This window comes from Colletotrichum navitas, assembly GCF_030913465.1.
Source record: "Colletotrichum navitas strain CBS 125086 chromosome Unknown LY79scaffold_7, whole genome shotgun sequence".
NCBI classification, from domain to species: Eukaryota; Fungi; Ascomycota; class Sordariomycetes; order Glomerellales; family Glomerellaceae; genus Colletotrichum; species Colletotrichum navitas.
The window spans coordinates 663,521-691,337 of NW_026850553.1; the positions used below are offsets into that span (position 1 = coordinate 663,521).

General features: G+C 57.4%; 12 protein-coding genes across 12 annotated transcripts; 7 read left to right on the forward strand and 5 right to left on the reverse strand.

The window, feature by feature from the left end:
- Window positions 1–159: 159 nt before the first annotated feature.
- Window positions 160–1,410, forward strand: LY79DRAFT_700671 (uncharacterized protein; the record flags this gene model as incomplete). The annotated part of the gene is made up of 2 exons (XM_060564909.1): window positions 160–928; window positions 994–1,410. Exons 1-2 carry the CDS (start codon window positions 536–538, stop codon window positions 1,408–1,410), a joined length of 810 nt encoding a protein of 269 aa, XP_060418537.1. The 5' UTR covers window positions 160–535.
- A 100-nt stretch (window positions 1,411–1,510) lies between these two features.
- Window positions 1,511–2,889, reverse strand: LY79DRAFT_355735 (exoribonuclease family protein). Its single transcript, XM_060552687.1, has 2 exons — window positions 2,308–2,889; window positions 1,511–2,238 (listed from the first exon to the last, which is right to left on the reverse strand). The coding sequence occupies exons 1-2, from the start codon at window positions 2,773–2,775 to the stop codon at window positions 1,612–1,614; spliced, it is 1,095 nt and encodes a 364-aa protein (XP_060418538.1). The 5' UTR covers window positions 2,776–2,889; the 3' UTR covers window positions 1,511–1,611.
- A 3,788-nt stretch (window positions 2,890–6,677) lies between these two features.
- Window positions 6,678–7,094, forward strand: LY79DRAFT_541043 (uncharacterized protein). Its single transcript, XM_060556909.1, has one exon. It carries the CDS (start codon window positions 6,798–6,800, stop codon window positions 6,966–6,968), a length of 171 nt encoding a protein of 56 aa, XP_060418539.1. The 5' UTR covers window positions 6,678–6,797; the 3' UTR covers window positions 6,969–7,094.
- A 28-nt stretch (window positions 7,095–7,122) lies between these two features.
- On the forward strand, window positions 7,123–8,039 carry LY79DRAFT_355914 (uncharacterized protein). The gene is made up of 2 exons (XM_060552688.1): window positions 7,123–7,682; window positions 7,738–8,039. The coding sequence occupies exons 1-2, from the start codon at window positions 7,294–7,296 to the stop codon at window positions 7,907–7,909; spliced, it is 561 nt and encodes a 186-aa protein (XP_060418540.1). The 5' UTR covers window positions 7,123–7,293; the 3' UTR covers window positions 7,910–8,039.
- Window positions 8,040–8,740: 701 nt separating this feature from the next.
- Window positions 8,741–9,061, forward strand: LY79DRAFT_666574 (uncharacterized protein; the record flags this gene model as incomplete). The annotated part of the gene is made up of 1 exon (XM_060563249.1): window positions 8,741–9,061. One exon carries the CDS (start codon window positions 8,741–8,743, stop codon window positions 9,059–9,061), a length of 321 nt encoding a protein of 106 aa, XP_060418541.1.
- Window positions 9,062–9,612: 551 nt separating this feature from the next.
- LY79DRAFT_541049 (uncharacterized protein) lies at window positions 9,613–9,937 on the reverse strand. Its single transcript, XM_060556910.1, has one exon. The coding sequence runs from the start codon at window positions 9,917–9,919 to the stop codon at window positions 9,659–9,661; it is 261 nt and encodes an 86-aa protein (XP_060418542.1). The 5' UTR covers window positions 9,920–9,937; the 3' UTR covers window positions 9,613–9,658.
- Window positions 9,938–11,275: 1,338 nt separating this feature from the next.
- LY79DRAFT_355958 (uncharacterized protein) lies at window positions 11,276–12,413 on the forward strand. The gene is made up of 2 exons (XM_060552689.1): window positions 11,276–11,618; window positions 11,673–12,413. Exons 1-2 carry the CDS (start codon window positions 11,399–11,401, stop codon window positions 12,311–12,313), a joined length of 861 nt encoding a protein of 286 aa, XP_060418543.1. The 5' UTR covers window positions 11,276–11,398; the 3' UTR covers window positions 12,314–12,413.
- Window positions 12,414–14,085: 1,672 nt separating this feature from the next.
- On the reverse strand, window positions 14,086–15,958 carry LY79DRAFT_541053 (WD domain-containing protein). Its single transcript, XM_060556911.1, has one exon. The coding sequence runs from the start codon at window positions 15,713–15,715 to the stop codon at window positions 14,327–14,329; it is 1,389 nt and encodes a 462-aa protein (XP_060418544.1). The 5' UTR covers window positions 15,716–15,958; the 3' UTR covers window positions 14,086–14,326.
- Window positions 15,959–17,406: 1,448 nt separating this feature from the next.
- LY79DRAFT_355976 (uncharacterized protein) lies at window positions 17,407–18,464 on the forward strand. The gene has a single exon (XM_060552690.1). It carries the CDS (start codon window positions 17,514–17,516, stop codon window positions 18,258–18,260), a length of 747 nt encoding a protein of 248 aa, XP_060418545.1. The 5' UTR covers window positions 17,407–17,513; the 3' UTR covers window positions 18,261–18,464.
- A 2,229-nt stretch (window positions 18,465–20,693) lies between these two features.
- On the forward strand, window positions 20,694–23,667 carry LY79DRAFT_507469 (uncharacterized protein; the record flags this gene model as incomplete). Its single annotated transcript, XM_060553831.1, has 4 exons — window positions 20,694–20,860; window positions 20,915–20,969; window positions 21,037–21,543; window positions 21,604–23,667. The coding sequence occupies 4 exons, from the start codon at window positions 20,694–20,696 to the stop codon at window positions 23,665–23,667; spliced, it is 2,793 nt and encodes a 930-aa protein (XP_060418546.1).
- A 2,096-nt stretch (window positions 23,668–25,763) lies between these two features.
- LY79DRAFT_356133 (uncharacterized protein) lies at window positions 25,764–27,188 on the reverse strand. Its single transcript, XM_060552691.1, has 2 exons — window positions 27,139–27,188; window positions 25,764–26,800 (listed from the first exon to the last, which is right to left on the reverse strand). Exon 2 carries the CDS (start codon window positions 26,742–26,744, stop codon window positions 25,914–25,916), a length of 831 nt encoding a protein of 276 aa, XP_060418547.1. The 5' UTR covers window positions 26,745–26,800; window positions 27,139–27,188; the 3' UTR covers window positions 25,764–25,913.
- On the reverse strand, window positions 26,757–27,683 carry LY79DRAFT_507278 (RGS domain-containing protein; the record flags this gene model as incomplete). The annotated part of the gene is made up of 1 exon (XM_060553814.1): window positions 26,757–27,683. The coding sequence occupies one exon, from the start codon at window positions 27,681–27,683 to the stop codon at window positions 26,757–26,759; it is 927 nt and encodes a 308-aa protein (XP_060418548.1).
- Window positions 27,684–27,817: the final 134 nt, after the last annotated feature.

The window sequence follows — 27,817 nt, forward strand, 5'->3', positions numbered from 1 at the left end:
CTATTCCTAGGAAGCGTCTAGTTAGAGTAAGTACTTTTACATCTGTCGCGATGCCTTCACGGCACCGCGCAGCCTTGGGAATATTTACCGGGGTCGGAATATCTAATAGTCCGGTACAACTGGCCCGGTCCACTTGTAGATACGTATTTACGGCTCGGGCGGCAGTCTCACACGTAAATAGTCAAGCCGTTTTCCCATGACTTTTCCCACCCGAAAAGGCGCTGCGCGATAACATCCGAAATTCTGAATCAAGTTGATCTAGAGATATACCACTACAGAGAGGCCTTGAGAAATTCTTCTGGAGCTTCGATTTTTCCAGCCCCGACCGACCCTGCCGACTGCGCTCACCTGATGATCCCGTCGATCCAGGCTAAAGCATCAATGACGCCGTGAAACATAAGCCTGACTGAAAAGCCTAAACTGGTGCAGTCCTGGTGACCAACTCTTATTTAATTTTAGGCTTCATCCATCGGCAAACACCGGAAGATTTAGACCTAGCACTTGCCGCCACGCTCGCAGTGGCAACACGACATCAATGACGACCTCGGCCACGACCATCCTCCCCAGGTTCCTCCTCCCGGCCATGGGCCCCATGTGGCGCGCAGCAGCGACCTCCGCCGGCCGCCCGGCCGCCGCGACCCTCCGCCGGAACACCGCGTGGACGATTCGGTACGCCTCGTCCGCGTCCAAGCCGACCGGCGCGGGCCAGAAGGGACCCCTCATCCTCGAGAAGCCCGCCAAGTTCAACCCGCCCTCCCACGGCACCCGGCTGCCCAAGAAGAACGGCCCGAAGCACTACGGCGGCCCCCTCAGCGCGCAGGAGGTGCGGGCGCAACGGACGCGCGAATATCCCGGCATGATGGCCCCAGAGGGCACATGGGCACACTGGTTCTTGAACAACCGCAAAATCCATCTCTTCATCTCGCTGGTACGGCACTTCCCATGTTGCCAGTTACGCGTGTTCGGCGGTTCAGCTCACTGACGGCACTACAGGGAACTCTCACAACGCTGGCCATCGCGACGCTGACCCTCAACTTCACGCAAACCTCGCCCTTCAAGCACCTCCTCCCCCCGGCGTCCGACTTCTGGAGCAGCCCGATCGAGTTCGTCCGCACATGGGTCCACGTCCTGCGGCTGCACGAGCGCGACCGCAACGAGAAGGCCATCGCTATGCACTCGCGCCACACCGACGATGTCGCCAAGCGCCATTACTACCGCAAGGCCCACGGGCTCGACAAGGAGAACCCCATTGCCAACTTCCTTGGCATGAAGGAGGAGGCGGAGGAGGAGAAGGCGTCGGCCATCTCTGCCGCCGAGGCGTCGCCCGTGGCTGGGGACGCTGCCGCGATCGTGCCCGTGGAGGGAGATGGGGAGAAGAGCAACAAGAAGAAGTGGTTCGGCCTCTTTTGAACGTCGGCCGCGCGATATGAGCCGCCAACCATTTGTGCGATACGACCGGCTGAGGCCTTGTCCTGTAATATACCCTCAACAAAACCATGTACAATATGACTCCCAACCCAGGGCCACCAATTGGTATCATGCCTTTTTTTTCTTCCTATTTCCCCTTGCCATCCTGACGTGCCGCAAAGCGTGATCCGTATCCAGCCGCACCTAGGCCAAGTCCACCGCGGCAATCCCCTCGAGCACCTCGTCCGCAATGCCTCCTTTCTCTAGTACCTTGGAAATCATCCCCTCGAGCACGTGTAGCTTAGTGCCTCCTATAGGCGGCCTCCACACGCCCTCTGCCGCCTTGTCCTCGCCGGCCGGGGGGGCAGGCGGCGCCTTCGACGGCGTGCCGGCGAGGCCTGTGGCGGGGTTCGCCGAGTTGGGCACGCCGGGCGCCGTCAGTCGCGAGGGCGGGTCGACCGTCCGCACGGCGAGTAGCTTCAGTTGGCGTCCGTCCACGTCCATACCGCCAGCCGACGCCGCCGTCTTCTCCTCGGCCACCGAGACCGCAAGCGCCGACTCGGCCACGGCGAGCTCCTCGCGTGCTGGGTCGAAGATGATGTTGCCGCCGACGGCGATGACGAGCAGTGTGATGGGCGGCCGCGAGCCGGTCACGGGGGCGCTGCCGTCGCGCGGGTAGAGGAAAGTCGAGGCCTCCCAGTCGTCGTCAAACATGGGGTCCTCGTCGCCCTCGGACTTGAGGCGCGGCAGCCGGGTCGCCAGGAGCGCGAGGTGCGTCGTGAGGGAGAGGAGCGGGAGGGGGTACGACAGCGGCGGGGAGATGAGGAGGATCTGCAACGAATTAGCGGTGCCTCCTGCAGGGGATGGCGGGGGGGGGGGGGGGGGGGGGGGGGAAGGTACGTCTAGGTAGAGCTTCCAGTGGAACCGATTGTTAATCCGCAGCTTCTTGGTGAACTCCCCGTCGGCGAGCAGCGCCTCGCTGAGCATATTGGACAGGAACACAGTCGCCGCATCGTCGTCTCTGGAGCCGGGGATCTCGACCGTCATCTCGAGCCAGTCATTGCTGCCCCTGGTCTCGCCATCGCCGCCTTCCGTCCTCTTTTCCGTTGCCTCTCCGTCCGTCTCCGCGCCGAGCGGGACGCGAGTCTTTTCTATCTCTGCCTTGACGCCAACGATGGCCTCGGTGCCGTCGGAGAAGCACACGCGCGCACTGCCGTTGGTGCCCGGGAGGATACCCGTCTCTGCAGTGAGGGGGCGGAACTGGTTCGCCTTGCGGCCGTCTGGGCGGATGGGCGGCGTGAGGGAGAGCGAAGAGTGGAGGTAGGCGAGCTCTGCCGGGGAGAGCAGAACCTGCTGTGCCGACGCCATGGTGTGGTGTGGGTTCGCTCTTCCTGTGGTTTCTTACCGGACCTTTCCCCCTTATGTTTGCTCGGCTTTGACCTTTCCTTTGGCTTCGAATGGGCAGCGGTAGCTCGGTGGTTCGTCAATCGGTCGTGGTTCGTGGAGCTCGGATTTTCGGGGCGGGATGTCGTCGCAAAAAGTTGCTTGGATTGAATTTCGCCCGAGCCAAAAGGTCTACTAGCATGCAGGGGTTTTCTAATGGTGGGGTCCGCGGGGTGTGGGGCCGGTCGGCGCGAGCTGTCCGGATCGGTGCTGTGGCGGTGAACGTGGCTTGGACGACATAGCATTGCAAACACGACTGCTCTCTCGGGCGCTAGAAACAACTACATCAGGAATGGGAACCCGGAATTGGGGCTTGGAAACCATTGTTGCAAACTTCAGCACTGGAAAAGCGTTTGGCGGCATATCTTGGCGCTGGGGATGAACCAGAGGCAAATAGGCTGCGCGAGGCGTTAATCTGTGCGAGTTGGTGCGGTGTTTTCAATTCGAGAGAGCCACACACCTATTTGGAAAATTACATAACATCAGATCATCAAATGAACTCTGAATCATTGGCGATCGTTCTGGGATGGTTTGTGGTCTTGGACAAGAGAAGCAACCTGTTTTGGGCTGGCTTCCTGGGAGCACCATGGAGTTTAGTATTCACTATTGAACACTTTCAAGCCATTACTTGACAATTCGTCTGATAACCATCATTTTTTTTAGCTGGGCATTGAGTGAAATATCCCAGCTACTGTTCGACGCCCACCTTACAAAACGGGTAGCTGCCGTCCTCGTTGCGGCTGCACACTTCAGGTATCCACTCAAGTTGGAGTCTAACCATTTGATCCGGCAAACGTTGAGCCCTTTGAGTGTCTCGGGGTCTTGCTGTAAGCTAAAATTGAATATCGCCTCTTCTCAGTTCATGTTCAACGGCGTGGCTGCAGACCAGCCTTTTTTAAGAGCATTAGTACTTAAGTGCATTCGCCGGTCTTGCCTTCTAACATTGGAGGAAGCAAGACTAGACCTTTTCGTCTAGAGGTTGTTAGCCTAGCAATTATGTTACATCTCTGTCGTCACTCGAAGAACATGCCAAATCCCCGGAGAATCTAGATTCTGGCTGGAATGGCTAAGAAGCGTTCCGTGTTGCCTTGCCCTTGATCTCTCTGTCCGTGCAGTCTTTGATTGCGTGGTGGCCCGGACGGGGGAGGGATCGGGAGAGAAAATCAAGGCCATGAGCATCATCAGACGGTGTAGGAGCTGTGCTGCCGAGCCAATGCCACGAATGACAAATGCCGATGAGCGCGCATGGACTTGTATTTATATCGTCCTGGCGTTTGTGACTGGCAACAAGGACTGACGATCTAATCCGGAATACATATAGCGGGGAGATTGGTCGGATGTGGTCTTTCAGCTGCTCGAGGTGGTAGTTTGCCCTACTGCCACGGTGTCTCTCTCGCTCCATGTATGCCAAAAAACTCGAGATAGCCAATTGCCGGAACTACCATTTCCTCTCTCATGTTTAGCTTGCAATATCGGCACTGGCCTCGAAATTGTGTCTCCCTCGTCACTTCTGCTGCCATTCTTGTAGTAGAGGTGTCTTGTTTTGTTGTTAGCTTGGTTTTCTCCGTCGTGGATAACGTCTGAGCCTTGTGTAACCGCAAACAGCCAGTTGCAAGCTTCCATCATCTAGAAGATCCTATGCTAAAGCTCCTCAGAACACCGCGGTCCTCGTGATAGATAGATGAACACGCCCATATACCAATGCATCTCATGCACTTGGGATTTCGGGGAGGAGTGTCACGGCCACCGTAACCTGCTTAATATTGAGTTCAATGGCGGAACGCGACACGATAACCCTGTGGGATGCTGAGCTGAGAATCTGTGCTAGGTTTGATTAGCATAGTAGCAGAGAAACAGGCATGTCGGAAGCCGACTTCTAATCTTTAGCTGTGCGTCCACTCAACTGTTGTGTACTTTGGGCTCCCATGGGCTGACCAGCTTGGATCTACAGCATCAGACCGACTGCCGTGTGTTCTGAGTCTTCATCGTGTCAAATTTGCACCGCAGCCCAGTCATAACTAGTGCACTCATTTGTGGGACGACGTAAAGGCCGTTCGGTTAAGAAACGGCCACGGGCGATGAGTTTCACGGTATCATCTTTGACTAGTCCACAATAGAGAATACCGGATGAAACAAAAGACTGCAATGTGCTCAGTGAACGGTAACAACTAGGTAGCCTAACAAACCCCGACGACCGCACGAGTAAACTTCCTCCTCCTTGCTCCGTCTAGCCATGAATCGAGACAAGACGTCCACCAGGCGGTCACACCTGCCTCTCCCTGCTATACAACGTAGTTCACAAAACCCCTCCAACTTCTACGGCTACGTTACATCAAACCTTGGCGTAGTCGTCTTCATGGACTGGTGGCCTGAGCAGCCGCATTTCCCGCCCTTGCTGCCGGCTCTTGTACAACCCCATCACATTCCAAACCAGATGGAGGCACATTTCGCCACGAAGAAGCAAATGAGACGCGCGGAGAGCCCGGGCATCTCGATGTTCCATGACGCCCATATCCAGGTCCGCCTCGTGCCATCAAGCGATCCACAAGGACTCGAAATCGCGCGCCCTGGGATGGCCTCGCGATGCCCTGCAGAGTCGTGGGCGTATCCGAATCCGCAATCGATACAGTCTGTATACACCGACCCTACTGCCCTCCTCCTTCAGGTCCATCGGGAGGGTACCCCTTGCGTCCAGATCGACCCCAAGACCGGGGCGCATCCAAGCCAGTCACTGGCAAGATCCATCTGCAGACCACTTCCAAGTCGGGGGCATGCCCGATCCCAAATCGCCGTCAGGGTTTAACCGCACTTTGTGGGTGGAGCTCGGTGAGCATGCAGTGCGACGTGTCGAATAACCTTTCCATTATCCATGGGGCGTCGTCCACTCATCTGGCCCATGTAATGGCATGTTTCGCATGAAGTCTTCTCAAAGGGCTTTCCTGACATGGGCTTCATGAATCATGGGTACAGACAAACGACCAGTTCGGGAACCAGTCAGGCCCAAACCGGTTGTCGAACCATGCCAAGCAATCCGCAGCAGCCGTTTTCTTTTTGTTTCGTCACCGTGATGCTTCGATGTCTGCAGTCCCCACAGCCGGACAGGGGCGGTCCGCCCCGGTCAAGCTCGGGGAGACGTACAATGTCTCAAACCACTGCGGCACTGCTGGGCTGCACAACGAGCGGAATGGACTCTGCGTGGGTGGTCTGGCCTACAATCACGGGCCCTTGTGGACTGTTATCAACGGGCTGGGTCTGTGGAGACGCTTCCATGACGGACGATAGCTACTCGGAGAGCTAGCCGATCTGTCTGCAATCGAGATACCTAATCGCCCGCGACGCATGCTCCGATTCATTGCGATCAGATCTGCATGAAGAGACGATCTGGTCGATTGCTGGGTCAGCCCCTTCTTCTGATGCGCTGGATGCGCCGGACGCGCCAGATACGCAAATACGTTCATTCACCTCCGCCTGGACGACCTGCATCACAAGTCGTTCGATTGTGGACTCTACAACGCCGCGTCCGCATGGCTTCCCCTCGCATCGCGGAGATCACCATCGAACGACTATGATGCCAGAATAGCTGTCTGGGGCCAGTGTTGGGACGATTGTGCCCGCCGCCGACGAGACCTCGAGGGATGCTGCACGTGGGGTCTATGGCAGAACAAGATCGGATCGGCCAGTTTCGACCGGTCCTGTTGAGACACGTCAAAGACCGACCTTCGTCAGCGGCGGCGATGCTGCCCAAGGCTCGGTAGCGCTGACGATCTGCACCCGCCTCACGCACATGAATGGCAGGGGGGAGAAAGGGGAAGGGGAAAAAAAAACAAAGAGAAAAGGGAAACCTGCCTCTTGAATCGAGGGGGGGGGGTGCTCCCCCTCCCGATCTGGCAAGGCGCAGGCCGGCGATCGCTGCACTTGGGCCTCATTTAGTCTGACTCGGAACCAACATGGGGACGTGGCGTCCAAGACAACAAGTGCCTGGTCTTTGGCGTGTGATGGCCAACAGTCTCGCCGACGATTCGTTGACTCCAGCCTCCCCACGTCCAGACGGCCCACGACGCTCTTCAGCGGCCCGCCGCCTTGGCCCAACGAAGATCCGGCGCCCGCCGCGGCAATGAGGCAATCGCGCATCACTGCCGTACACGGCCAGAGCTCCGAAACTCTGTTCTGCGGGCGCGGTTAAGGGACAACCTGGAGGGTTCTGCCTGCGCTCTTTCGGCTGGCTTGGTTTTTTTTTTTGGGGGGGGGGGGGGGGGGGGGGGCGATCAGCGGGCCGCTCAGTCGCTCAATCACTCGCTGGGCGGCGGGCGGTGGGTTGCGTGTGTTGAAACCCGTGCAAGGAATGCCATCGGCGAAGCAGGTTTTTAGGTTCGTCGCGTGGGCGCCGGCGGATATGAGCGGCGCGGAGGGCTTGCCGTCTATGGCAAGATATGTCCGGCTCGCATGCCATGCGACGCCGCGGACGCCGCGAACGCCGCCGTCCCTGTCACAGGCTCGCGGCGTTCGCGGCCCCCAAAACCGCATGCTTTGCCGAGCGTCGCGACGTCAGGCAGGTCAGACCCTGCTGTCACGGCGTGCGTGCGTGCGTGCGTGCGTCCTGGTGTTGCGGGCAGGGCCGCCAAAGCCTATCGCGTTGTGCTACGAACTCCTTGGAGTGGGACGAGACGGAACAGTCAAGGTTTTTCTTGGTCAAGGCAAGTGGCGATTGGGGGGAAACTTGGTAACCAGAGCGCGTCGGCAGTCACGTCAACCCTTCGGGCCCGATGTTTGTTAGCCTTTGAGCCTAATCAAATGCCTCAATTTGGGGGAAGGGGAAGGGGGGTTCTATTTCGGTACGCCTCCTCGTGTTAGGTAATGTTCCAGACCCTGGTGGACTGATGGGAAAAGGTTGACCGTCAGGTCGTCCCAATGCGAGTACGCAGCGGAAAACCCCTTCGTCGTATCTTTGTCTTTGACTTTTCCAGGGTGTACGGCTCGTTTCAGGAAAGCAGAGCCAAAGCTTGAGCTTCCCGGTCCTTCTCGTATCGGAGAGCGGCATCCGGAAGACTCGGAAGCGTAACAGACGAGACGTCGCTGCCGGGCCGCTCGGATCGGACGGTGCGCAGCCGACAAAGGAGCAACGTCCTCAAGAGGGGGAAGGGGTGTTGTGCCGTGCGCGGATGACGGTGCCTGGCCTGCCCGGACGAAGCTTTCCGTCTGCAGGCGGCGAGACGATGTCATCTGATCAATGAGCTCCGGGTGGCCGTCAAAGGCATGCGGGCGGCCGGGGCGGGGCCGGGGCGGCGGCCGTTACGTTTGGGTGGGTGCTTCTCCAGTAAGTCAAGCCACAGCCCAGCAACGACTCCCCAAGGTTGTGACTGATGCCTTTGACAGTCGTTTGTGTATGCAACTGTAGTAAAAGTGAAGTCTAATTCGACACTGCTTTGGTGATGGTGATGGTGGCAGAGCTTTTGTGTCCTGCACTGTTTTTGGAGGAGAGTTGTGTGTGTGTGTGTGTGTGTGTGTGTGTGTGTGTGTGTGTGTGTGTGTGTGTGTGTGTGTATACATATATGTATATATATATATATACATGCAGCGATTGGAAGGTTTAGGGAGCTGGAACGTTATGTGACTATTATGGAAGTTAGTTATTTCAGGCGTCTTTTGTCCTCTACAGAAGCTCAAACGTATGTGTTAGCGTAAATGCAATGTGTCTCGTAGCCTATCTCATCTTGTCTGTATGGGGGTGACCGGGATGCTGGTCTTAGTAACAACATAAGTTTCCGCTCTTACTACAAACACAGTTTTCACTCCTAACAATAGCATCAGTTTTCAAACATGCCGACTTCTATTTTCATTATGAAACCCACAACTAAACAGCAGCATAAGAAAACAGTGAGAATCCACACCGATGGCTACCGAAAACGGCAAGGACACCATGCCGATGATATTTCCGTGGTTGCGGCTCGAGGGGCTGCAGGACCCCAAGAAATGCCTCGTCGACGGAGGGAACCTTATTGCAGAGGCACCGGCTCTGCTGGATGAGGTTCGAAACAAGCTCGAAGACAACGAGAGAGTGCTAAGGCTTGACAGGCCCCGCCCTCTCCTCCTGGACAGCGAGGACGACACCACGGGCTACGTACTGTTGATACGATTCAAGGAGGTGGACACGTCTCTGGGTCACGAGGGCGAAGTGAAAGAGGATACAGCAGCGTCCACTGAGCAGATGTGAGATGCGATCAAGTCAGAAGAAGGCTCAAACGAGTGAGAAACAATCCCAATTGGGCTTCCACCCGGCATGGCCATCGACCTTCTGCAATGTGCCATCACGCCCAGCAGTATGGTCGACATTATAAAGAACCTATCGGATGAGGACCGCCAGAAGTTGGTGACCGACAGAACGGGTGGTGCCGACGCGATGCGAAAGCTTATCCAGCGGCTTGCTACTGAGGATCGCCTCCGGATGGGCTTGAGGCAGCAAGAGAATGCCGACTTGGACCAGCGGCGGCACAGTTCCAACAGGTCATTTCGCACGCAGAGACTGACTGGCGCAATTTCGAGAGGTTCATCTCTCGAACAACGGATTCCGTACCGCAAAGTGGGGATGATCTGGCCGACGACGACGAGACAAGTTGCAGGCCGCCCCCTCAAATCTATGTCGACCTCATGAGTAAGACCCAGTCTCCCAGGTGAAGCCATAAACGCCTCCAAGAAGAAGCTGTGGATGCAGCATCCCGTTTGGACTAAGAGCATGCGAGCCTTGCGGAGTTGGTGTGGCGCAACAAAATGGTGATAGAGATGGCTAGCAGACTCAACGATACGGCAACATCTAACGTTGAGATACTGGCTGACAACGCGAAGAGTTGGAAGGAGCCCGACAGCGACTATTAATTGGCGAGGGATGAGAGAAAAGCCAACTTGAGCGAGATCTAATGGAAGCCCGGAGTGAGAATGATGTGATAAAGCAAACCCTAGTTAACAAGACTGGAGTTCTTAAAGAGTCTCGGGCCCATGGTGACAGCCTTGGGCAGGCTCTCGGGACAGCCCAAAGTGAGCTGGGTGCAACCAAGGAGACCCTGGCCATCAGCATAGTGGCCCTCAAGCAGACACAGATACACAGCAGCGAGCTTCAGTCGGATCTGAAATGCCTCGGGACGACCGCGACGAAGATCGGAAGATGTTGTCTGCTGTGACAAAATCTCTCGAGGACTATCAGGTCCTATGCAGCAAACTTTGGGGGAGCTCCAAACAAAGGAGGGTGAGCTTTGGTCCGACAGAGAACAAGCTTCAGTTAGAGAGGCGCCTAGAAGAAAACCACCACGCTCAAATGCAGTTCCTTTTCAGTGGCCGGCTCGGAGAGTAGGACGTTCTGATGGACGCCATGCTTCAAGAGGATACCTATGCCGCCGTCGACGGCCATCCCAGGCCTTGGGCTGTTCTCAGCATATGGGACGGCAGCGGCCGGCAAGACGAAGACTACAGCCAGCAGCCCATCTCTTCCGTATTCGTGGCGGTAGTCTCACGGTTCGGCCAGTCTGTGTCGAGCAACGGCTGTAGCCAGTTCCTCGCCGTAGTAAGCAGGCTCACGGAGTACCTTGCCACCTGCCCCGTCGCCAACTTGGCCGTCCTCACCTAGCTTATCTAGCGCGCAAACGACAGGGTGTCGATGCTGCCGGCAGCAGACCAGCCGCCAGCCCGTGCTGCCATCTGGTCATTGGCAGACACCGTTACCGTCCGATGGAACCAGATGCATCTGTGGCAGCCTGCTGGAGGGGCATTTGCGGACTATGTAGATGCCTGCGAGCGATGGATGGGTCAAGCTTCGAATCAACAGCAACGAGATCTACATGGTAAAGGAGAGCACTCAGCAGCTCGCGGTCATGTTCAACATCGCAGACTATGCCTTGTGGTTCCTCGACTCGGATGGTGTTGGAGACGCTAGGGGTTTCAAGGTGACGTTCCGCGGTCTCTTTGTAGCGATAGTGGACTATGATCATTACTTCATTCATTGGTTCTGATTCAGTATAGAAACGTAGAAATCCTGTATCGCCCTGTTAAAGAATGTGTATGGTCATGATAATATTTATTTGGTTGCTTGTGTGCATGTGTAACTGCCACTGTGAGATTTTTCTGAATATGTATTGTTAAATGCGTAGCAATAGTATATATAAGGAGTAAGTTCCATGGTAGTACTAATGATATTGAGGTAGCAGAAGACCACTTATACATAGCTACACTAACAGCTCCTTCCTTTTAAAGGGACTCCTCATTGTTCACCTTCTACACAATCATTTTCATAGCCCCCTCCCACTCAATTATTAAATTCTAATCTTACCAACAACTCACATCAATAATTCACGTCAACTCAAAACAACTAAAAAAAGCTTCATACCCACCTTGTTGCATTGGGGACGTGGCATCATGAGCGCACACGAAAACAAGCCCGGGGCAGCTGTTACTGGAGGATACCCTAACATCACGCCCTCGACCAATGAGACGACCGCAAAGGTCAACCAGGGGACGAGAGCGGCCGACTAGACGCCCCCAAATGCCTGAGAAGATGAGGTAGATGAAACTTCTTTGTCTACCGATCAACTCTGGTTCAATATCCGAGAGCAGAGAGACGAGCTCGCCGGCGGCCAAGCTACTCAACAAGAGCTCGACGAACAGCTTCCGTGAGGAGTGGGCCATCGGCATAACAGCACGGTACAAGGGCAAGGTTAGTTCCACCAAATCGGGCGTCGGATACTCTGTCTTCTCGGGCCCCAAGAAGATATATAAGAACGCTTGTGAGTATCCTGGGTCTCCGTGAACGAGAGCTTCGACCAACGAGAATTATTTAGATGACACCAGCATCACCGCCTGGAATGAAAAGCACAAACAGAAGTTTACAGCCCTCAAGAAGCTCACTCTGCCTTTCGACGATGGCTGTAGCGAGTGTTTGCGTGTCGAGAAGTCCGGTTCCTACAACGAACACGAGGAGGATATCCTGGAGAGAGATCAGCAGCCAAAACAGCCGCTTCATACGCCAGCGAGTCCTGCCACGGCCCTGTCCCCTACCGCAAAGCCGTTCGCCCCTGCCACGAGCCCCAAGCAGGAGGGAGACGTAACCCAGAAGAAGCAGAGCAAGACATCGGCAAGGGATCCCATCGTCAGCACGCCACTGAGCTCTACGTACGGTGGCAACACAGCAGCCTCTGCTTCATCTACCCCGCAGGCCGCCAAGAAGCCTCTGGTCGCCATGGAGAAGTACATCGAGTCGACAAGAGGATACCTGTCATTCTTCTACAAAGATATCGGTCTCGATCCCAAGATGCTTGAGCCTTGTGCGCCGCCATTCGAGGTTGCAGTGTCTGGAAACGCGAAGCAGCAACTCCGGTTCAGGCAGGAAGCGATCATGAAGATTGCACACCGTTGCATCAATAAAGATCTGCGCATCGCATGTATCGACCGTGACGACAAGAGTTCTTGTTGCCCTACCTGACGGAGCATGTCGACCCGCGAAGTTTCAGCTCATGGACCGACTATGTTCTGTTGTGGTAGAATCTTCAATTTTTCTTCTCGCACATGGCGGCGACCGCCAAGAGGTTCCTAGATGGACAAGAATAAGTGAATCCCTGATTCCTTGCAAGTCAGGCAATGCAAACGCACAGGTAGAGAACGGTTAAATCCACGACAGAGGCCATGACAGAGCCCCTGCCGCCGCCGTCACCTGAGAGTCCACGCATCTGCAAGATCAGGTTGTTGGGGAAAGAGTCGGTTGAGATCATCGAACTATCTGCCTCGAGAGATATTAGGGAGATCGTCAAGATGATCAATAGGAGGACCAGAGGACGACGAAGCTGGACGACATTCTGGAATACGGGCTTCACACCACCACCAAGTACGGTTCGGGGGCATTGATCTCCAAGAAGGGCATCTTGGATTGCGTTCGCAAGCTGTGGGATGACCACACAGGGGGGGACTGTCCAAGAGGTTGCAGCAGACGAACGAATGAATTACGACAACAAAAGGCTGTAGAGGCTCTGAGATTAACTAGGCGGCCGGAGAAGGCTCGTAGGCTGAATTGAAATTTTCAGCCAACCAAGACACTTGTGACTCGTGATGCTTGTAGTATTGGCGACATCTCCGGTGCATGGTCTAGGTATTGGGATACTTCAAAGAAGCCCTGCCTTCCAAAATCAATACTTATTTAGTCTTATGACACAACCAGGACCATAGAATCGTCACAAGCCTCACAAGTGCTTTGCGGGAGATTGGTATTGATTAGCCCACAGCTGTTCCGGCCGCACCCGTTGCGTCCACACTTCTCAGTAAAACATCGACCTACAATCGAGAGTTTGAAGAACTATCAAGCGCATTTTCATACGCATCAAACCAACCCTTTCGTTTGACATACACAATTCCTGTGCGAATTAGCCAAATCTTGTGACTAGCGAGAAAGCCAAACAGCCATGGCTGGCTGCTCCTCAACCCGCCTTCCCCCTTACCACCGCCGCCGGCGATCCTCACTCCAACATCAGAGATGCCTCTCATGAGCGGACCCAGAGCCAAAACCGTCCAAGACCTCGACAGAGGTGACACCTTGTGCGCAGTGAGGCTGCAGTTCCCGGAGCTTCTGCAAGAACTGCGTCTGCCCACCCACGCCGCCGAGTGGGTCAATCCAGCTCATCCATACCATACCATCCACTCGACGATCCATCATCTGCAGGACTATCGCATTCGACGCCCAGGCGAGCGGTGTTCCGCAATACGACGCGAACGGCCATGGGGTTTATGTCCTGGCGATCAATACGAACGGCAGACACGGCGCATTCCTTTCCAACCTGGAATACAAAATTGCTCATCTTGTATCGCGTATCTGCATATGAGGTCGCCGGCAAGCGAGCGTCTACCTTAACAAGCACATATGCATCCCTGGCAGCGCTAAACCCCATGTGTATATATAAATTTGACGAGTCTCCAGAACCGTCAGCGGCTTTCAATGTTCTAGTCCGTTTCTTTCCCATGAGACCAGGTCCCTTGGGGCAACTTGAAAGGTGTACGAGAGCAGCCGGTTGACTTTGTTCCATGCTCTTGGCCTATTGATCATTCTATCGCACTTCTGGCTAACCTCATTTTCGCCCTGCTCTGCTTTACATCTTTATATCACCATACCTGGGTATCGTCTGCCACGGACCGCGGGGTTACCAAGGTCTATAATAAACAAACTTGGTTGTCTCTAGTCCCCCACCCCCTTCCCCCCCCATAGCGCTAAAGGCCCGCGCGGCTCTCCCCGTTTCCCGCCAACTCCAGCCTCGCTCCGCTCGTCAACAAGGGCCATCTTGGGCAGATCCCGCTCGCCAAGTCGGTTGTGCAGATGGCAGACGTCGTAGCCCGGAGCCATGGCCTAGGCGGCGACGCCTTGAGCGACAGCATGCAATCCGTTGCTGGTGCTGATTTGGGTCACCCTCTAGATGCAGGTCGTCCTCGTGCTCTCGACACCGTCGCGGTCTCCTCATGACACCACCACCTGCCAAGGCTTGACGAGCCCCTCGTCCCCCGTGGTGACGAGCATCTCCTCAACACCCTTCTTCTCCGACCCCGCGTCGTACCGCTTGCACCAGGTGATGTGGTTGATCTCGTATGGGCCGTGGGCGTTGGGCACCTCGGCGACGACGTGCCACCGGCCCGACCCCGCCGGCAGTTCGCTGGGCTTCCCTTGGGTGGCCACCGCACCGTCCCCGTTGGTAGCAGTCGCCCCCGTCTCCGCCGATGCCTCGGACCCCGTGCCGTGCGCGTCGTCCTCCCGGTAGACCGCGATGACGCTGTCGCTCCCGGTGCTGGCCACCATACCCGAGGTGGCGCTCCAGGTGGCCGAGTAGATGTCACGGGTGTGGACCTTGGGCAGGACGGCGGTGCAAACCCAGTCCTCGCGCAGCGACCTCCGCATCGTGTTGGGGATGCCGCCCAGCCCGCCGTGGAAGGCGGCGCCGGGCCCGGCGTCCTCGTCCTCGTCCTCGGCCTGCAGGCTCCATATCCGTATCGTCTGGTCAGCCGAATAACTGAGCAGCCGCGGGAAGCCGCCGTCATCCCTCGGCTTCTGCTCCCACTGCACGCCCCAGACGGTGGCTTCGTGGCCCTCGAGCACCGCGACGCACACCCATTCGCCGTCGCCGTCCTCGCGCCATATGCGGATCGTGTTGTCGTAGCTCGCGCTCGCGAGGACGTCGGCGCTGTAGCGCCTCCGTGAGTTGCGGCCGGGCACGTCGGGGCACCACGCAATGCCCTTCATGTCGCCGTTGTGCTCGTTCAGGACGGCGACCGTCTCCCACTCGTCATCACCCTCGGTGGCGCCCACGTCCTCCCAGACCCAAACGGTCTGGTCTCTGCTGCAAGTGGCGAGGTAGGCGCCCGAGGGGGCGAAGGAGACGCCCTTAATCTCCGAGTCGTGGCCCTCGAGGACGAGCGTGAACTCCCAATCCTTGTCGCCGTCGCTGTCCGCGTCGCCGCGGGGGCGCTGTTTCGCCGCGCCGCTGAGGTCGATCTCGAGGGGCTCCGCGGTCGAGGAGGGTGCGTCGCCGCCCGCGAAGGGGAGCTCGCCGTCCCAGCGCCAGAGGCCGGCGGTGGAATCGAAGCTTCCGGTGACGAGGCACAGCTGGTGGGGAGGGAGGTTGGGCTTCCAGGCCACAGAGCGGATGGACCGCGTGTGGCCGCCGGTCAGAGTGCTGTGGGAGGAGAGGGAGGACAGGGAAAAGATCCTGACCGATTTGACGTAGGCGGTCGCGATGAGCGGGAGGGTCGGATGAGGTACGGAGCACCACGCGCGCTCGTAGAGGTCGGGTGTGAAGGGCGTGAGAGGGAGCACTCGGACAGCCGAAGCCGGCGTCTCTGTGGATGAAGGCATGTTCACGGCGGGATGTTGGATTCACCCAGGCGAGTTTGGTCGGGGAGGGACGGGTCGGAGCCGGGAAAAAGACAGCAACAATGGTCAGTCGACTGGGGTGGGACCGTCGAACTCGACTTGCGATTCCTTTGACGAGTCGGGCGTGATCTGTTGCTCGTACCAGATTGTTGGTGATGCAACGCCGCACATACCCCCACTACACCCGCTGGCCTGCAATCCTTTTTCTCTGGGCTATGTACGGCGGGGAGGGGAGGGGGCCCTTCTGCCCCGCGGTCGGGGCCCTTATCAGTGCTCGGGCAATCGTTAATCCAGCGAGAGCGACCGCCCCTCCGGCCCCGGAGCGGGCTCGCAAGGAGCTCGCCCCTCCTCTCCGGGGTGCTATCCGTCGCACCCCTGTCATTATCGGGATATCACGCATCACCTTCGCCGACGTGCAACCTCGCACAGGCGGAACGCGACAGCAACACCGCCGGCGGGCCTGCCCCATGAGCGCGAACGTAGCAGAGCATCGCGATGACTTTCTTGCGCGACAGTAGGTCGTCTCAAGCAAATGGGCCTGGAACCTGTGGCACTTGGAACATCAAAGAATCCAGCAAAACATCGCCACAGAGCAAGCCGTGCCATCTGGAATGTCTCGTCATCATCTAGATATCCTTCTTCAAGTCCTGTCTTGTGTCGAAAAATAAAGGACAAGCTTAGTAACATCGTTGTGGCTGCACCGTCGACTGGTCGTGGAGAAACAAGCTGGCCGACGTGGACAGCAGCCGTCGCATCTAGACTTTCCGATGGACTCTTTTTTTGTTTCTCCCCATGGCTTGTTTCTTTCCTTTTTGTTTCTTCGTTTCTCCACCCTCTTTCCTTTTTGCACGCCTCATTGGAAGCAGTAGGATGGTTCGGGTTGCACGGCGTCGTTGATTTCGTTAGCAGGCTGAGTGGGCGACTGACGTGCGTCTTTCTTTCTTGTGGTGTTAGTTTTGCCTTGGCTTAGAGACTTGGCGTCGCGAGCGACTCGAAACCTCCGCCGTTTGGATGACGCCAAGTCAGATAAAGCAACAAACAATGTCTCCATCGTGCGAGACAATCAATAGCCCGTTGAGACGCAACATTGTCTTCTGATTGACGTGTGGAGCTGTGAGGACCAGGGCGAGTCAAAAAGCACTAGCACTAGCCTGCCAGTCTGTCAATCAATTCAGCTATCCGTGGAGCACCACCGCAAACTTGAAGATGCGCTGGCGCATCGACTTGTCCGTTGTGCGTCTCCGGTCATCAGCTATCGTCTGGTGTAGGATAGGAAGGGGCTCGCGACTGATGATCGTTTGGATGACTGCAGTGCGCGGGCCATCCTGCACACCGCCCGGGAGTCAGACCCCCTCCTGCCAGCCAGTCGCTAACAATAATATCCCAGAGGCAACCCCTCAAGTTGCAGATTTGCTCCAGCGAAGGCAAAACAATTCAGGTCGGGCTATCTATCTACATGGCATCCACACAACGGAAAACTATGCAGCTCGGCCCGGCTGGCGAGGAGAGTTATGGTGCACGCACACGACGCCAGCAAACTCCGCCATCTCTCTCCTCTTTCCATAACTAGTGCTAGCTCGATGGGACTCGACAGCCGAAGACGCTACGGGTCAATACCTAGAAAGCTCAAGGGATAGCCAAAGTGTTAGCCGTTTGAGCGTGACGACCACATGGCGCGACGGCCCCTCTCAGACGTGTCTTGGCTTCTCTCCCTACAGAGTGGCGCGCACTTGCTGCTTGGCAAAAGAAATAGGGAGAAACACGCCCATTACGGTATGGAATGAGAGAGTATGATGGGCAGAATCCGAGTTCTGATCGACTGGACAGAATCGGAGCACGAACTGCAGCTTCTGAGCACGACAGCTTGTCGCTCCGTCCACACTTGTGCACCTTCTCCGGCAGGGTGATCCTCCCATGCAACCATCTAGTGCTGCTTGTCTGGCACTCGGATGACCAACAAAAAAAGGACACCTTTTCCCCACAACCACCACCGAAAAGCATTCTGATTTCTGTCACCCGAGTGCCTGGAAGCATACATATGCGCAGCGGAAACCCCCCAATCCCCCCGGGTGCGTCCTCGACGTCAGCCGCTCATTCGGCGTGTCTCCGTCCTGTGCCCACTTCGTCACAAGTCCAGCGACAAAGACCCGGACAGCGTTTGGCAGCAAAAGGCTGTAGGCAAGAGGAGCGCGGCCCGTCGTTGATACGCCGGTCCCCTAGTCCTCTGCCCGATCATCAGCAGGGTCGCCAACCGAGACATTGGATTCAGCGCGCCATTCTGAACGACATTGTACGTCGTGTAACCCGTCCCCCTCCTTGCTTTTTCTCTTCGTCCTTGCATACCAGACCGACTACAGCCCCGTGTCGGTCACATGGGCCGAGCTGCGATGCTGTGTGCCTAGGCGGCAGAATGCATTCAGGGAAGAAGAAAAGGAAAGGAAAGAGGGCCTCGGGCGCAATCGCGAAGAGCTTGTCGTTCCGCGCGAGCTGCCTTACTGATGGCGGCTGCCCTCGGCAGAATTCTTGAGTGCAGGTATCTGGCCCGTGTGGTGTTGGGAATGGAGCAGCACATACACTTCTTGATTATGCTATATCCGTACCTTCGACAGGCCAGGCTTTTGCAAATCTTCTGTTGTCGGCATCCACTCCCCTGCCCTGGCCTTCTCGAGGCCCTAGTTGTGTTCCCGTTCCCCAGAACCAGGGCCGACCGAGGCCGCAAGGTTTCAGGGCCGGACGGGTGGATACACTATTATTATAGTAGTATGTCGTCGCGGCGTGGCGTACCTGGCCGCAGACGATGCCAAGATGGTGATGTGCACCGCACCTCTTGTTCTTGCGCTGCATATAGGTGTGTCTGTGTGCATGTCTGTGTGTGCCTACTAGGGCAGCCCTATGCTCGTCGTCGAAAGGGGTGTGCGAATAGGCCAAGTCTGCATCAGTGGCGCCTGCTGGTTTGCCGACTTTGGGAGGGGGGATTCCAGTCGGTTTGCGTGTTCCACGAAAAGAATAGACATTCGAGTCGAGAAGCTGGTTGAAAACAGGACATGAATGGCCGACGTCGCCTTTGGCCACCACATCTCGTCGACACGACCCGGATCGAGATTAGAAAGAGGCCTGTCGAGGACGCGCAGTCAACGCATCCCCTAGCTGGGCTGGGCGTTCGTCTGGACCCTATTGGGCCATGATTGACGAGTCGAGTATGATGCAAGTGCGGCTGCATCGGGCCAGGCTGAAAGCCCGGATTGGTAGCACCGCAGCAGATAGTGTAGAAGAAAAGGAAAAAGAAACGGATGCAGGATAAGCGAGATCCATCAGCCGAAAACCCCCGCCTGCATACTGCCCACAGATTACCGGTACCTCGCTGTTAGCGAATGGGTGTGCCGCACGCATCCTGTACCATATTACGGAATATGTACACTAGGATGCTGTGCCGAAGACGGACGAGCCCCCCTCCCCCCCCTGTGTCCGTTCGCAGGGATTACTGCAGATCGTGCCATCCATCTCGTCCAAACCCCACTCATACTTCCATTTGGAGCATGCGAACACTGTTTGCTTTTGGGCGAACCGAACGCATCATCCTAGGCCGTCGTCATCTCCATCCTTCGAATCCTTTTCGATAGTGGCCAGAAACCACGGAACTGATCGTGATCCGTCTCGTCTGTTCTCGCATTGTCTCTGGCATTTTGCGTCGGTCGTGCAGAGGGGAGCGGCAACCCCGGCTAACATTCTCGAGCCAACCGTTTGCTCGACCGCGCTCGGCCGTGGCGTCAGGCTTAGTCGCCTAAGCGGCGCCTCCCCAGAGAGAACCTGTGAAAGTCATTGTCGGACAAGACCTGCGATTCTTCTGAGGGCGGCAGTCATGGGCTGTTGGTACCATCTCCCTTGATCGTGTCATGTCTCTCGTGCCGCTTGTCTTCTGTCGCTTTGATGGTCTTGGAATCCCACCCTTTGGGTGGTGCATGCCCCTCGGTGGCGGTCTGCGATTGATAGCTGCTGGTCGGTGTCTCTTCCTTCTGCGTGTCTACGACATTTCACGAGATGGCGACTTCGGACTGGCCATGACTGGCTATGGCTGGGCAGTACGCAGTTTCCCTGCATCGCGCCAGCCACGAGTGGCTGAATGTGTCGTTTCTTCTCCCAATGGCCCACAGCATTTCGGTGGATGTGTCGCTCGCGAGGAAGCTGGGGCTCCTGCTTCTCCCGTCAAATCCTCCGTGTCCCTGAACCGCGCCGGTCGTCACAGTGTTTGGTCAAGGCACTTCTTTGTTTAGATCAGGAAACAGGCCAATCTCCACGCCGTCCGAGTACAACACCTCGCGCGACGACCAGATTCTCTTTCCGCGCTAGGCCATCACGGCCGGTAAAGGGGTCCGAGCTAGAGAGACGAGGTCGAGGGTCGGCGACATTCATAGTGGGAGACGAGGCTTGTTCAGATCTTGATCGGCTTGGCTGCTCGTTACTGACAAATCCCCCGATGCACTCGAGTTGACCAACTTGGAACCTTGAGGTATACAATACCCCTAGGGCGTCCGGCCCTTGGCTAAACGAGGAATAGGCCCGTCCACTATTTCTGCAGTTGTTGGCTCGAAACTAGCTGACGGTTGTCGCGTTCGGTGAGGTTGAAGAAAGGCGGGAAACATCCCTTTAGCTAGCCCGTATTGAGATGAGAGCCATGCTTCGCGAACAAGCGTCGCGCCAAAAGCGTCAGCCAGTCCCGATCCGCCGCTTCTCTGTCTCACCCTGACACCCATGATATGTCCTGGATGGACCCCCGGTCTTTCATGGGGAAACCACGCCCTCCTCCCCAAGACTCTCTTAAACTCGTCCAACGGAATTCTCATTCTCCGGCCTGCCACGCGAGTCGAAAGATATATCTACACGACGACCGGGCACCGCGAGCGAGAGAGACATTCGAGACCGAATCTACCTGGGTGGCTTCTCCCAGTCAAGCGCCGCCAATATGTCCACAACGATCGAGGACCTGTTCTCCAGGTACCATGGGCAGGTGGTTCCGAGGGCCTTCAACGGCGGCTTCATCACTCTCAGCTTCGCCGTCAGTCTTATCGGCGCGGCTTCCACTCTCGAGCTGCTGAACAGACGAACCTCACCCAAGGGCAAATTCAACCAGTAGGGACCCCTCAACCCCCGTCTGGGGCGGCGTCCGGCTTACACTTGCAACAGTCTCCTCCTCGTCAGCTCCGCGGTAACGATGGGCGGAATCGCCATCTGGTGCATGGTGAGTCGGCCGGGTCCCGTCGCCCGCCAGGGGGGGGGGGGGGCTTGCGAACTAACATCTCTCTCAGCATTTCATCGGCAACCGTGCCATCGACTTGGCCGACGGAGAGCCCGAGTTGCAGATCGCGTATTCGAGCGGCTTCACCGCCTTGTCCTTCTTCGTCCCCATTGCGGTGCTACTCGCCGCCTTCGTCGCCGTCGGTATCAATAACACCGTCTCGTGGTGGCGAGTCTCTGTAGGAGGCGTCCTGGCCGGTGCCGCCATCTGCGGCATGCACTATCTCGGCAACAACTCCATCGACAACTACATCTGTATCTACAATCCGATCAACGTCGTTGGCGCGGCGCTCATCGCCACAGCCGCGAGCATCGTCGCCCTTGCCCTCTTCTTCGTCTTCCGCGCCGCCTGGACCACGTCCTGGTGGAAGCGCGCCGCGTGCTCCGTCGTCCTGGCCGGCGCCGTTTCCGGCATGCATTGGTGCGCTTCCACCGGCACCGAGTACCAGCTTGTGCGCCTCAACACCGGCAGCAACGAGTTGTCCCGCAACACAACCGTCATTGTTGTCATTTGCCTGGTAAGCTCGGCCACGCCGCTGTTTCTGGAGAGTTCTCAGGTCATTAACGCTGCGGGACAGTCGGTCGGTGCTTGCTGCGTCATGGGCGGGACGGCTGTTTATACTGCCCGCATCATGAAGCGGTACGCCAGCAAGGCACAGCAAGTGGTTCTCGCGGCCGCTGTTTTTGATAAGCACAATCGCATCCTCGTCAACCCCGACGGCCTGATTCCGAGTGAGAAGATCACAGACACGTTCCTCGAGAAGAACGCCAGTGACAACTTCAACATCGCCCACCCCTTGTTTCTGTGGATGTTCCAGGCTTCGCGAAACTGGTCTGGCATCTCGACGCTCGTCGGCAGCATGGCGAACCACTTGGCTCACCTCCCGAGGCGTGGCCGCGACCGCGATACTCGTGCCGGCATCCAGCTCATCAACGAACACGGCGAGCTCATTGAGAATTACGACGTCATCTTCCGTGAGCTCTTCTGCGTCGCTGCCGTCGGCCTTGCCGAGAAGATGAAGGAACACCTGACCTCCGTCGGCCTGTTGTGGGACGAGATCCTGCCGACCGGCGCTAGCGGCGAACGCCCGGGATGCGACGCAGGCAGTCGACCAGACGCTTCCCCCGTCCTGCGGCCTGATGGGATAACAAGAAAGGTTGAGGCGACCAGCAATAGCGGCGATCTAGCAGAGAAGGGGGTAGGCCACCGGCGTGTCCACGAGTTCGGACGAGGGTCCCTTATGTTCTTGGTACGCCGAGTGCAGACTGACAGAGAGATCGAGAGGCTGGAGGCCGCCGGGTACCGATTTGCGGAGCTTCGCCAAGTCAGCAGTATCATCGGGACCAGCATGCAAATCAAGTCGGCGGACCTGGAGTCGAAGCTGTACAACATGGCCGCGTACGCCGACGACGACAACCAGCTGGAGCCGGGCGTACACATGGGGCTTTTCGGCATCCGCGCCCGCGTGGGCAGCTATGGTTTTGATGTGGCCGTCCGGAAGGGAGCCCGGCACCTGTTGCCCAGCGTGCAGATGCCCATCGACCGGATCGAGCAGTGGCACTTGACCTTCCTCCGACAGCTGGACCGTCTGAACACCCTCAGCATGAGCAGTGCGCTAGCCTCCATGCCCAATGTGGGCACCCGTGAGGTACAATTCGCGTCCCAGTTGATGGACAGCCTCAACGCACTGCGCACCTGGGTTGACGACCCGATCTTCAACGAGGCCATCCTCACCAGCACTGTCGTCACGCTGCCGGCGATTCAGACCCCCAACGAGGCGTCCCAGCCACTCCCGACGAGCCTGATCGCCTTTCGGCTGGTGATTCCGATTCATGTCAACTTCATCAGCCCCAAGTGCGAGTTCATCCCGTTGAACTTCTTCAAGGTCCACCAGCTTGTTGGCCGCGACACGTCGCGCCACCTTGCCTTCACGCAGTCAGTGCATCGTGAGCTGGCGCCTGTTCTCCAGTCCGTGCCCCCCGAAAAGCCAAGCCCGGCGTTGCATAGCAGGAGACAGTCTCGCTATTCGTCGCGCTTTTACAGCTTCAGTGGACCGAACTCGTTGCACCCGGTAGACTCGGACGGGAAACCCGTCTCCACGGTGCTCGGGCGCTCCTCAATGGGGACACACTCGAACGAGTCGAGCTCGACCCTCAAGCTCTGGACGGCAGGTCGCGACAGCGATGCCATGTCTCCGGGCGCCTCGAGCTTCGACGCGGCGCCTCCGGCATACACGAATCACGAGCCGGTCAGTCAGTCGTCGCCGTTTGGCGGCATCATGGTGTCGGAAGAGATCCGAGTTGAGGTCTCCAACGCCGACGACATCACGCACCTGGCGGCCCCCGAAGCGCGGACGTTGCACCGTCGGACGCCGACTTTGATGGACCGGCGGGCAAGCGAGCCTCTGGGTAACATCGTGGCCAACGTGGGCGGTGAGATGGACGAGGTCGCCAGGGATGATAGGCGCAGCAACAGCACAAGCAGCGGCGCCATCGAGATGCGAACGCTGCAGGTGGCCGAGGTGAGGACCGATGTCCACGCCGGCGGCGGCACGCAGAGTTCAAACGTCGCTGTGGACAGGGTGAATGACGTGGCGACGTTCGTGGACCAGCTGTTCACCATCGCCATCGAGGGCCGGTAATGACGAAGCTAGCTTGTGAAATAGGTTCGGCATGGCGTTGACCAGAGTCGGGATAGGTTTCCTTTCCGTTGTTCGAGTAAAGAGGGGACAGGAAGCATGAATAGATACCCAGGATAGCTCTTGTCAGGCGACAGGTGGGAGGCCCTTGTGCAAAAGAAACATACTCTTAATAGTAATCAAGGTTTTTGTCTGGTGTTGTTGACCGTCGCGAATATGTAAACTGGATGAACCACATGTGCTCGGCTAGTTTGGGGGGGAGATGATTCGACGGTTTGCACATGTAGTGTAGCATGCATGTGCCGTGTGCAGGACGCCTTCTCGGAGGCTTTGAACGGCAGGCATTGAGTGGTCCGCACCGTCCGACATCTGACGTCGATTCTTGCCGGACTGCGTATGTCTGGGATGTAGTCGATTTTGAGCTTGGACATGGGCAGGGGCCGGGGCCAACAAGGAGGAGCACCCCAGGCGGGCGCATCCGACCGCAGGTGCAATCAGGAAAATGCGACTTAAGGAGCCGTCGAGATGCTGCGAGGCCGCGGCTGTAGACGAGACCACACGATACACCGCTCCATCTCGGCCAAACAGTGTAAACAAACGTTTGTCCAGCATAGCCAGTCACCTTCCGCTCGCTGTGTTACGACGTGGCAATTTTGGGCATAAAAGACGGAGCAGAGCAGAGCAGAGCAGAGTAGAGCCAAAAGCTTCTTGTCTATCCCGCCGCAGGCACGCCGTCATCTGCTACTCGGCCGGCCTCTACGTCTGCTTCCAAATCTGCGACGCTTCGCGGCCGGCACATCGATCGCCGGTGCTGCTCCTTTTGCAGCCCCCCGTCGCACGTGCCTTTTTTTTGGCCGCTGGACCGCCGCGGCGCACGTCGCAACTCTTGCTTATCCTGACCTCTCTGGTTGGTGATTGTTGTCATGGGCCGGGGCGCGCAGACATAAGGGCTCGTGTTTGTATTGCCGGAAGATCCCATCTATACGTACTCTAACGACCGCCCTCCCTCCTGGCCGCCAAGGACGGCCGCGATCAGGGCTTTACCCCCCCCCCCAAGCACGCCTAGGCTTCGCTCGAAGCTCTGCCCAAGGTCATCGACATCATGGCCGAGGAGCTGGAATGGGCCAGGCGGCACCAAGAGCTCGAGTGACGGGACAGTAAACTGGAGCGTCCCTCTCTTCCGTTTTCGCCCGTATGCTAACCTCTGCCGGGCAGCCGTCGAATCTGGTCCGTTCTTGCAAGCCTTGTCGGCCGCCTGCGCCCACACGTACGGTACGGCACGTAACGCCCGTAAAATGAGCAAGGCTGTCGGAAGCGGGACAGAGTTTGTCGATAACAAAGAGGACTGTCTCAGTAGTGGAGCTGTCTCGGACAGACTGTCCTGTCCCTCTTATTCCATCCAATTGGGCGACGTCTGGGTTGCTCTGCATCGTTGGGATAGCATGAGAAACGCCCGGGGGGTGGTATTGAGTTCGCCCGCCCCCCCCCCCCCCCCCCCCCCCAGGATGTGAACCGGGCGTGGAGGCACCTGGACGGCCAGTCTTGAAGAGTGGACCGAGAAACAGCCGGTGCCATCGTGGTCCGCGGTGCTGAGTGACCTTGTGATCTGTCACGCGTTATGCTCTCGCTCCGATGGAGGGCATCATCGACGAATCAACAATCAAGGTGGAATCAAGTACGAGGACCAAATAGCTCTGTTTGTTATGCAAGACATTCGGATCCTATCAAGGGACGTGATACAACACGCCTTTTTAAAACATAATCATGAACCTCGTCTTAACATTCCATGTATGCCTACGCCAGCGAGCTACACAAGGGGGCGTATTCCAGCTCCCCAGGGAGCTCACAATGCCTTTCACACCGTGTTTTACGCTGAAAGTAAAAGCAGCCGCTTCTCACCAAAGCTCCTCGCAATGCATCATGAGATTTTCCAGGCCCAAGCCTTGTAAATGCCAAAATAACTCCTCATATAAAGTGTGCTGAGCCCATGTCTATGATCCCCTTTTCTTTTCCGAAATAATGCGGTCGTGATAATGTCTTCTCGCCAGAAAACGTCAAAGTGTGGCCTGGTGTCAAAAATACAAACGTCGAAAGGTAAAATAAAGAACTGAGTAACGCCGGGGAAAATATGTGGAGAGAAATGGTATCATGGCTTCGAATGAAAGCTGAGTAGTATTCCGATCTTCCAAGGCAAGGCTGACCCATTCGTACGTATATCGTGTGTGTGTATGTGTGTGTATGTGTATGGCCTAGCTGGAGGTGCTGCTGGCACGGCGTACCTCCATGTCATCAAAATCTCTGAGTGAGTTCCCCATGCTGAAAACACGGTGCAGGAGGCTGCGTTTGGTAATGCTGGTCCGGCGGTATTGGTAGTCCTGATCGTACGGGCAAGCCAGGACGGGGCTGGTGAGCCGGCTCTGTCGCTCGAGCTCGGCATCCCAGCCATAAATGTCTTCGTCGGACGCGGCGCGGCAGTAGGACCCGGCCCCGGTGGTGGCGACGACGACAGGTTCCTCCTCGGGCGGAGGCTGCACCCTGATGCCGAGCAGGTTGGAGAAATCTGTGAACTTGCAGTCGATCGACGGGGACATCGGCAATGGCAGCTCGCTGGGCTTGACGTCGAGGGCAGCGGCTGCCGGCACAGCGTCGCCCTTGATCTTATCGCTCAACGCTTCTGGCGCGGCGTGGGTAGCCGATGCGGGAGAAGGAACGCCGACGCTTCCGAATGCCGGCATCTCTGTGAGCTTCGCGTCATTTGCGATCTCAGTCGTGATCTTAAACGGGACCGGGGTGCGTGACCGGACGCGGATTGGGCGTCGTACCAACCAGGGGCGGCTGTTGCGGTACGGATTTAGTTCCTTTGCGGCCATGCCACCGTTGCATCCACCATCAACGTGTCGTGAAGCGGCGAGGGCAACCTTCTCCGAGGCCCTGCTCGCCTCTTCCGCCGCCGTGAGAGGGAATCGGCTGCCTGGATGGGGCTCCTCCCAGGGGTTGAATAGGTGACGGACACGCGAGAAACCGTCCAACGGGAGGTGGGTAGACGATGTCGCTGGGGTGGTGGATGTGGTTGGTGGCATGACCTCTGGTTCCTATAATGGGTTGCTCTGACGGCTGGCCTCCGCCATATTAACGTCTGCGTCGTTGATGGGCGCCGACGACGGCGCGTGGCTGTGGCGGTTGGACCGTGACTTGCGGTGCAGTCCCAGCTTCGCGCCGACCTTCTTCCAGCCGTTGGTGTGGGCCGTCAAAGCCCGCTGGAGGCCGCCGGGAGAGGTACTGAAAGTCCAATCCGAGGTGGGCGGCGTGGTGGGTGGCGTCATGGGTTCCGTGCCGGGAGAGGCGGCGCTCCCACTATCGTCGGTGAGGCCCTCACGCTCCATGCCCGACGCAGAGGCAGAACGACTGGTGGCTCCGCTGCGACCGACAATCAGCTGAGGCAGAAACTTTGGAGACCGTTTGGGTTCGTCTAACCTGGCACCGGCCACCTCCACCTGCAACCGAGAGCGTCCTTGCCGCGCATCATAGCCTTCGTCGTCCATGCGCACGTCGCCGTGACCGGGCATGACAGACTCGATGAAGGGTACGAGGACAGAATCGTTCATGAGCTCGTACACAATCCCGACGGCCTCATCCAGCTCGGAAGGAGGAGGAGGGATAGGGGGGCATTGCTGCGCCATGAGGCGGTCCCGCACGCGCGAAGGCAGGTTGACCTCTCGGGGTGCATATGGGATGATGTATGCCTGCATCAGCTTTTCCCACAGCGAGCAGACGTGTTCTGTGCCGTCGCCGGCCCATTCTTTGTGAGTAATGATCTGTTGATAGGCGTTGCGGTATCGTTCTGCGTCCATGGTGAACTCGAGCGTCTCCAAGCAGTGGTTCTGAGAGAGATAGGCCATGAAGGCCGTCAACGTCCATGGCGGGGACGAGGTATTAGATAGAATCTCCGAGAGAGAAGGCGGCGTCAAGATGACGGCGCCCGGCATCAAGGCCCCGCTGGTGGGCCTCGACCTCGACATGATGGTGGTGCGTTTCCAGTCCGTGACTGATGGGGCCGGACTGGGTGGAGACAGTTCCCTCTCGGGGGATGGCGATGGGCTCAGGTAGATGGGGGAGTGTGTTCTTATCCTGGACCTTTTCATCTCCACGCTAG

Bases quoted from the DNA above. Each gene is read 5' to 3' on its own strand.
- LY79DRAFT_355735 (XM_060552687.1), bottom strand. From the start codon at position 2,775: ATGGCGTCGGCACAGCAGGTTCTGCTCTCCCCGGCAGAGCTCGCCTAC. The intron at 2,239-2,307 runs GTACCTTCCCCC...AATTCGTTGCAG, and splicing joins ACTGGAAGCTCTACCTAGAC to ATCCTCCTCATCTCCCCGCC.
- LY79DRAFT_541049 (XM_060556910.1), bottom strand. From the start codon at position 9,919: ATGCTGATGGCCAGGGTCTCCTTGGTTGCACCCAGCTCACTTTGGGCT.
- LY79DRAFT_355958 (XM_060552689.1), top strand. From the start codon at position 11,399: ATGAAACTTCTTTGTCTACCGATCAACTCTGGTTCAATATCCGAGAGC. The intron at 11,619-11,672 runs GTGAGTATCCTG...AGAATTATTTAG, and splicing joins GAAGATATATAAGAACGCTT to ATGACACCAGCATCACCGCC.
- LY79DRAFT_356133 (XM_060552691.1), bottom strand. From the start codon at position 26,744: ATGCCACCAACCACATCCACCACCCCAGCGACATCGTCTACCCACCTC.
- LY79DRAFT_541043 (XM_060556909.1), top strand. From the start codon at position 6,798: ATGGGGACGTGGCGTCCAAGACAACAAGTGCCTGGTCTTTGGCGTGTG.
- LY79DRAFT_355976 (XM_060552690.1), top strand. From the start codon at position 17,514: ATGAGAGAGTATGATGGGCAGAATCCGAGTTCTGATCGACTGGACAGA.
- LY79DRAFT_355914 (XM_060552688.1), top strand. From the start codon at position 7,294: ATGCCATGCGACGCCGCGGACGCCGCGAACGCCGCCGTCCCTGTCACA. The intron at 7,683-7,737 runs GTACGCCTCCTC...TGATGGGAAAAG, and splicing joins GGAAGGGGGGTTCTATTTCG to GTTGACCGTCAGGTCGTCCC.
- LY79DRAFT_541053 (XM_060556911.1), bottom strand. From the start codon at position 15,715: ATGCCTTCATCCACAGAGACGCCGGCTTCGGCTGTCCGAGTGCTCCCT.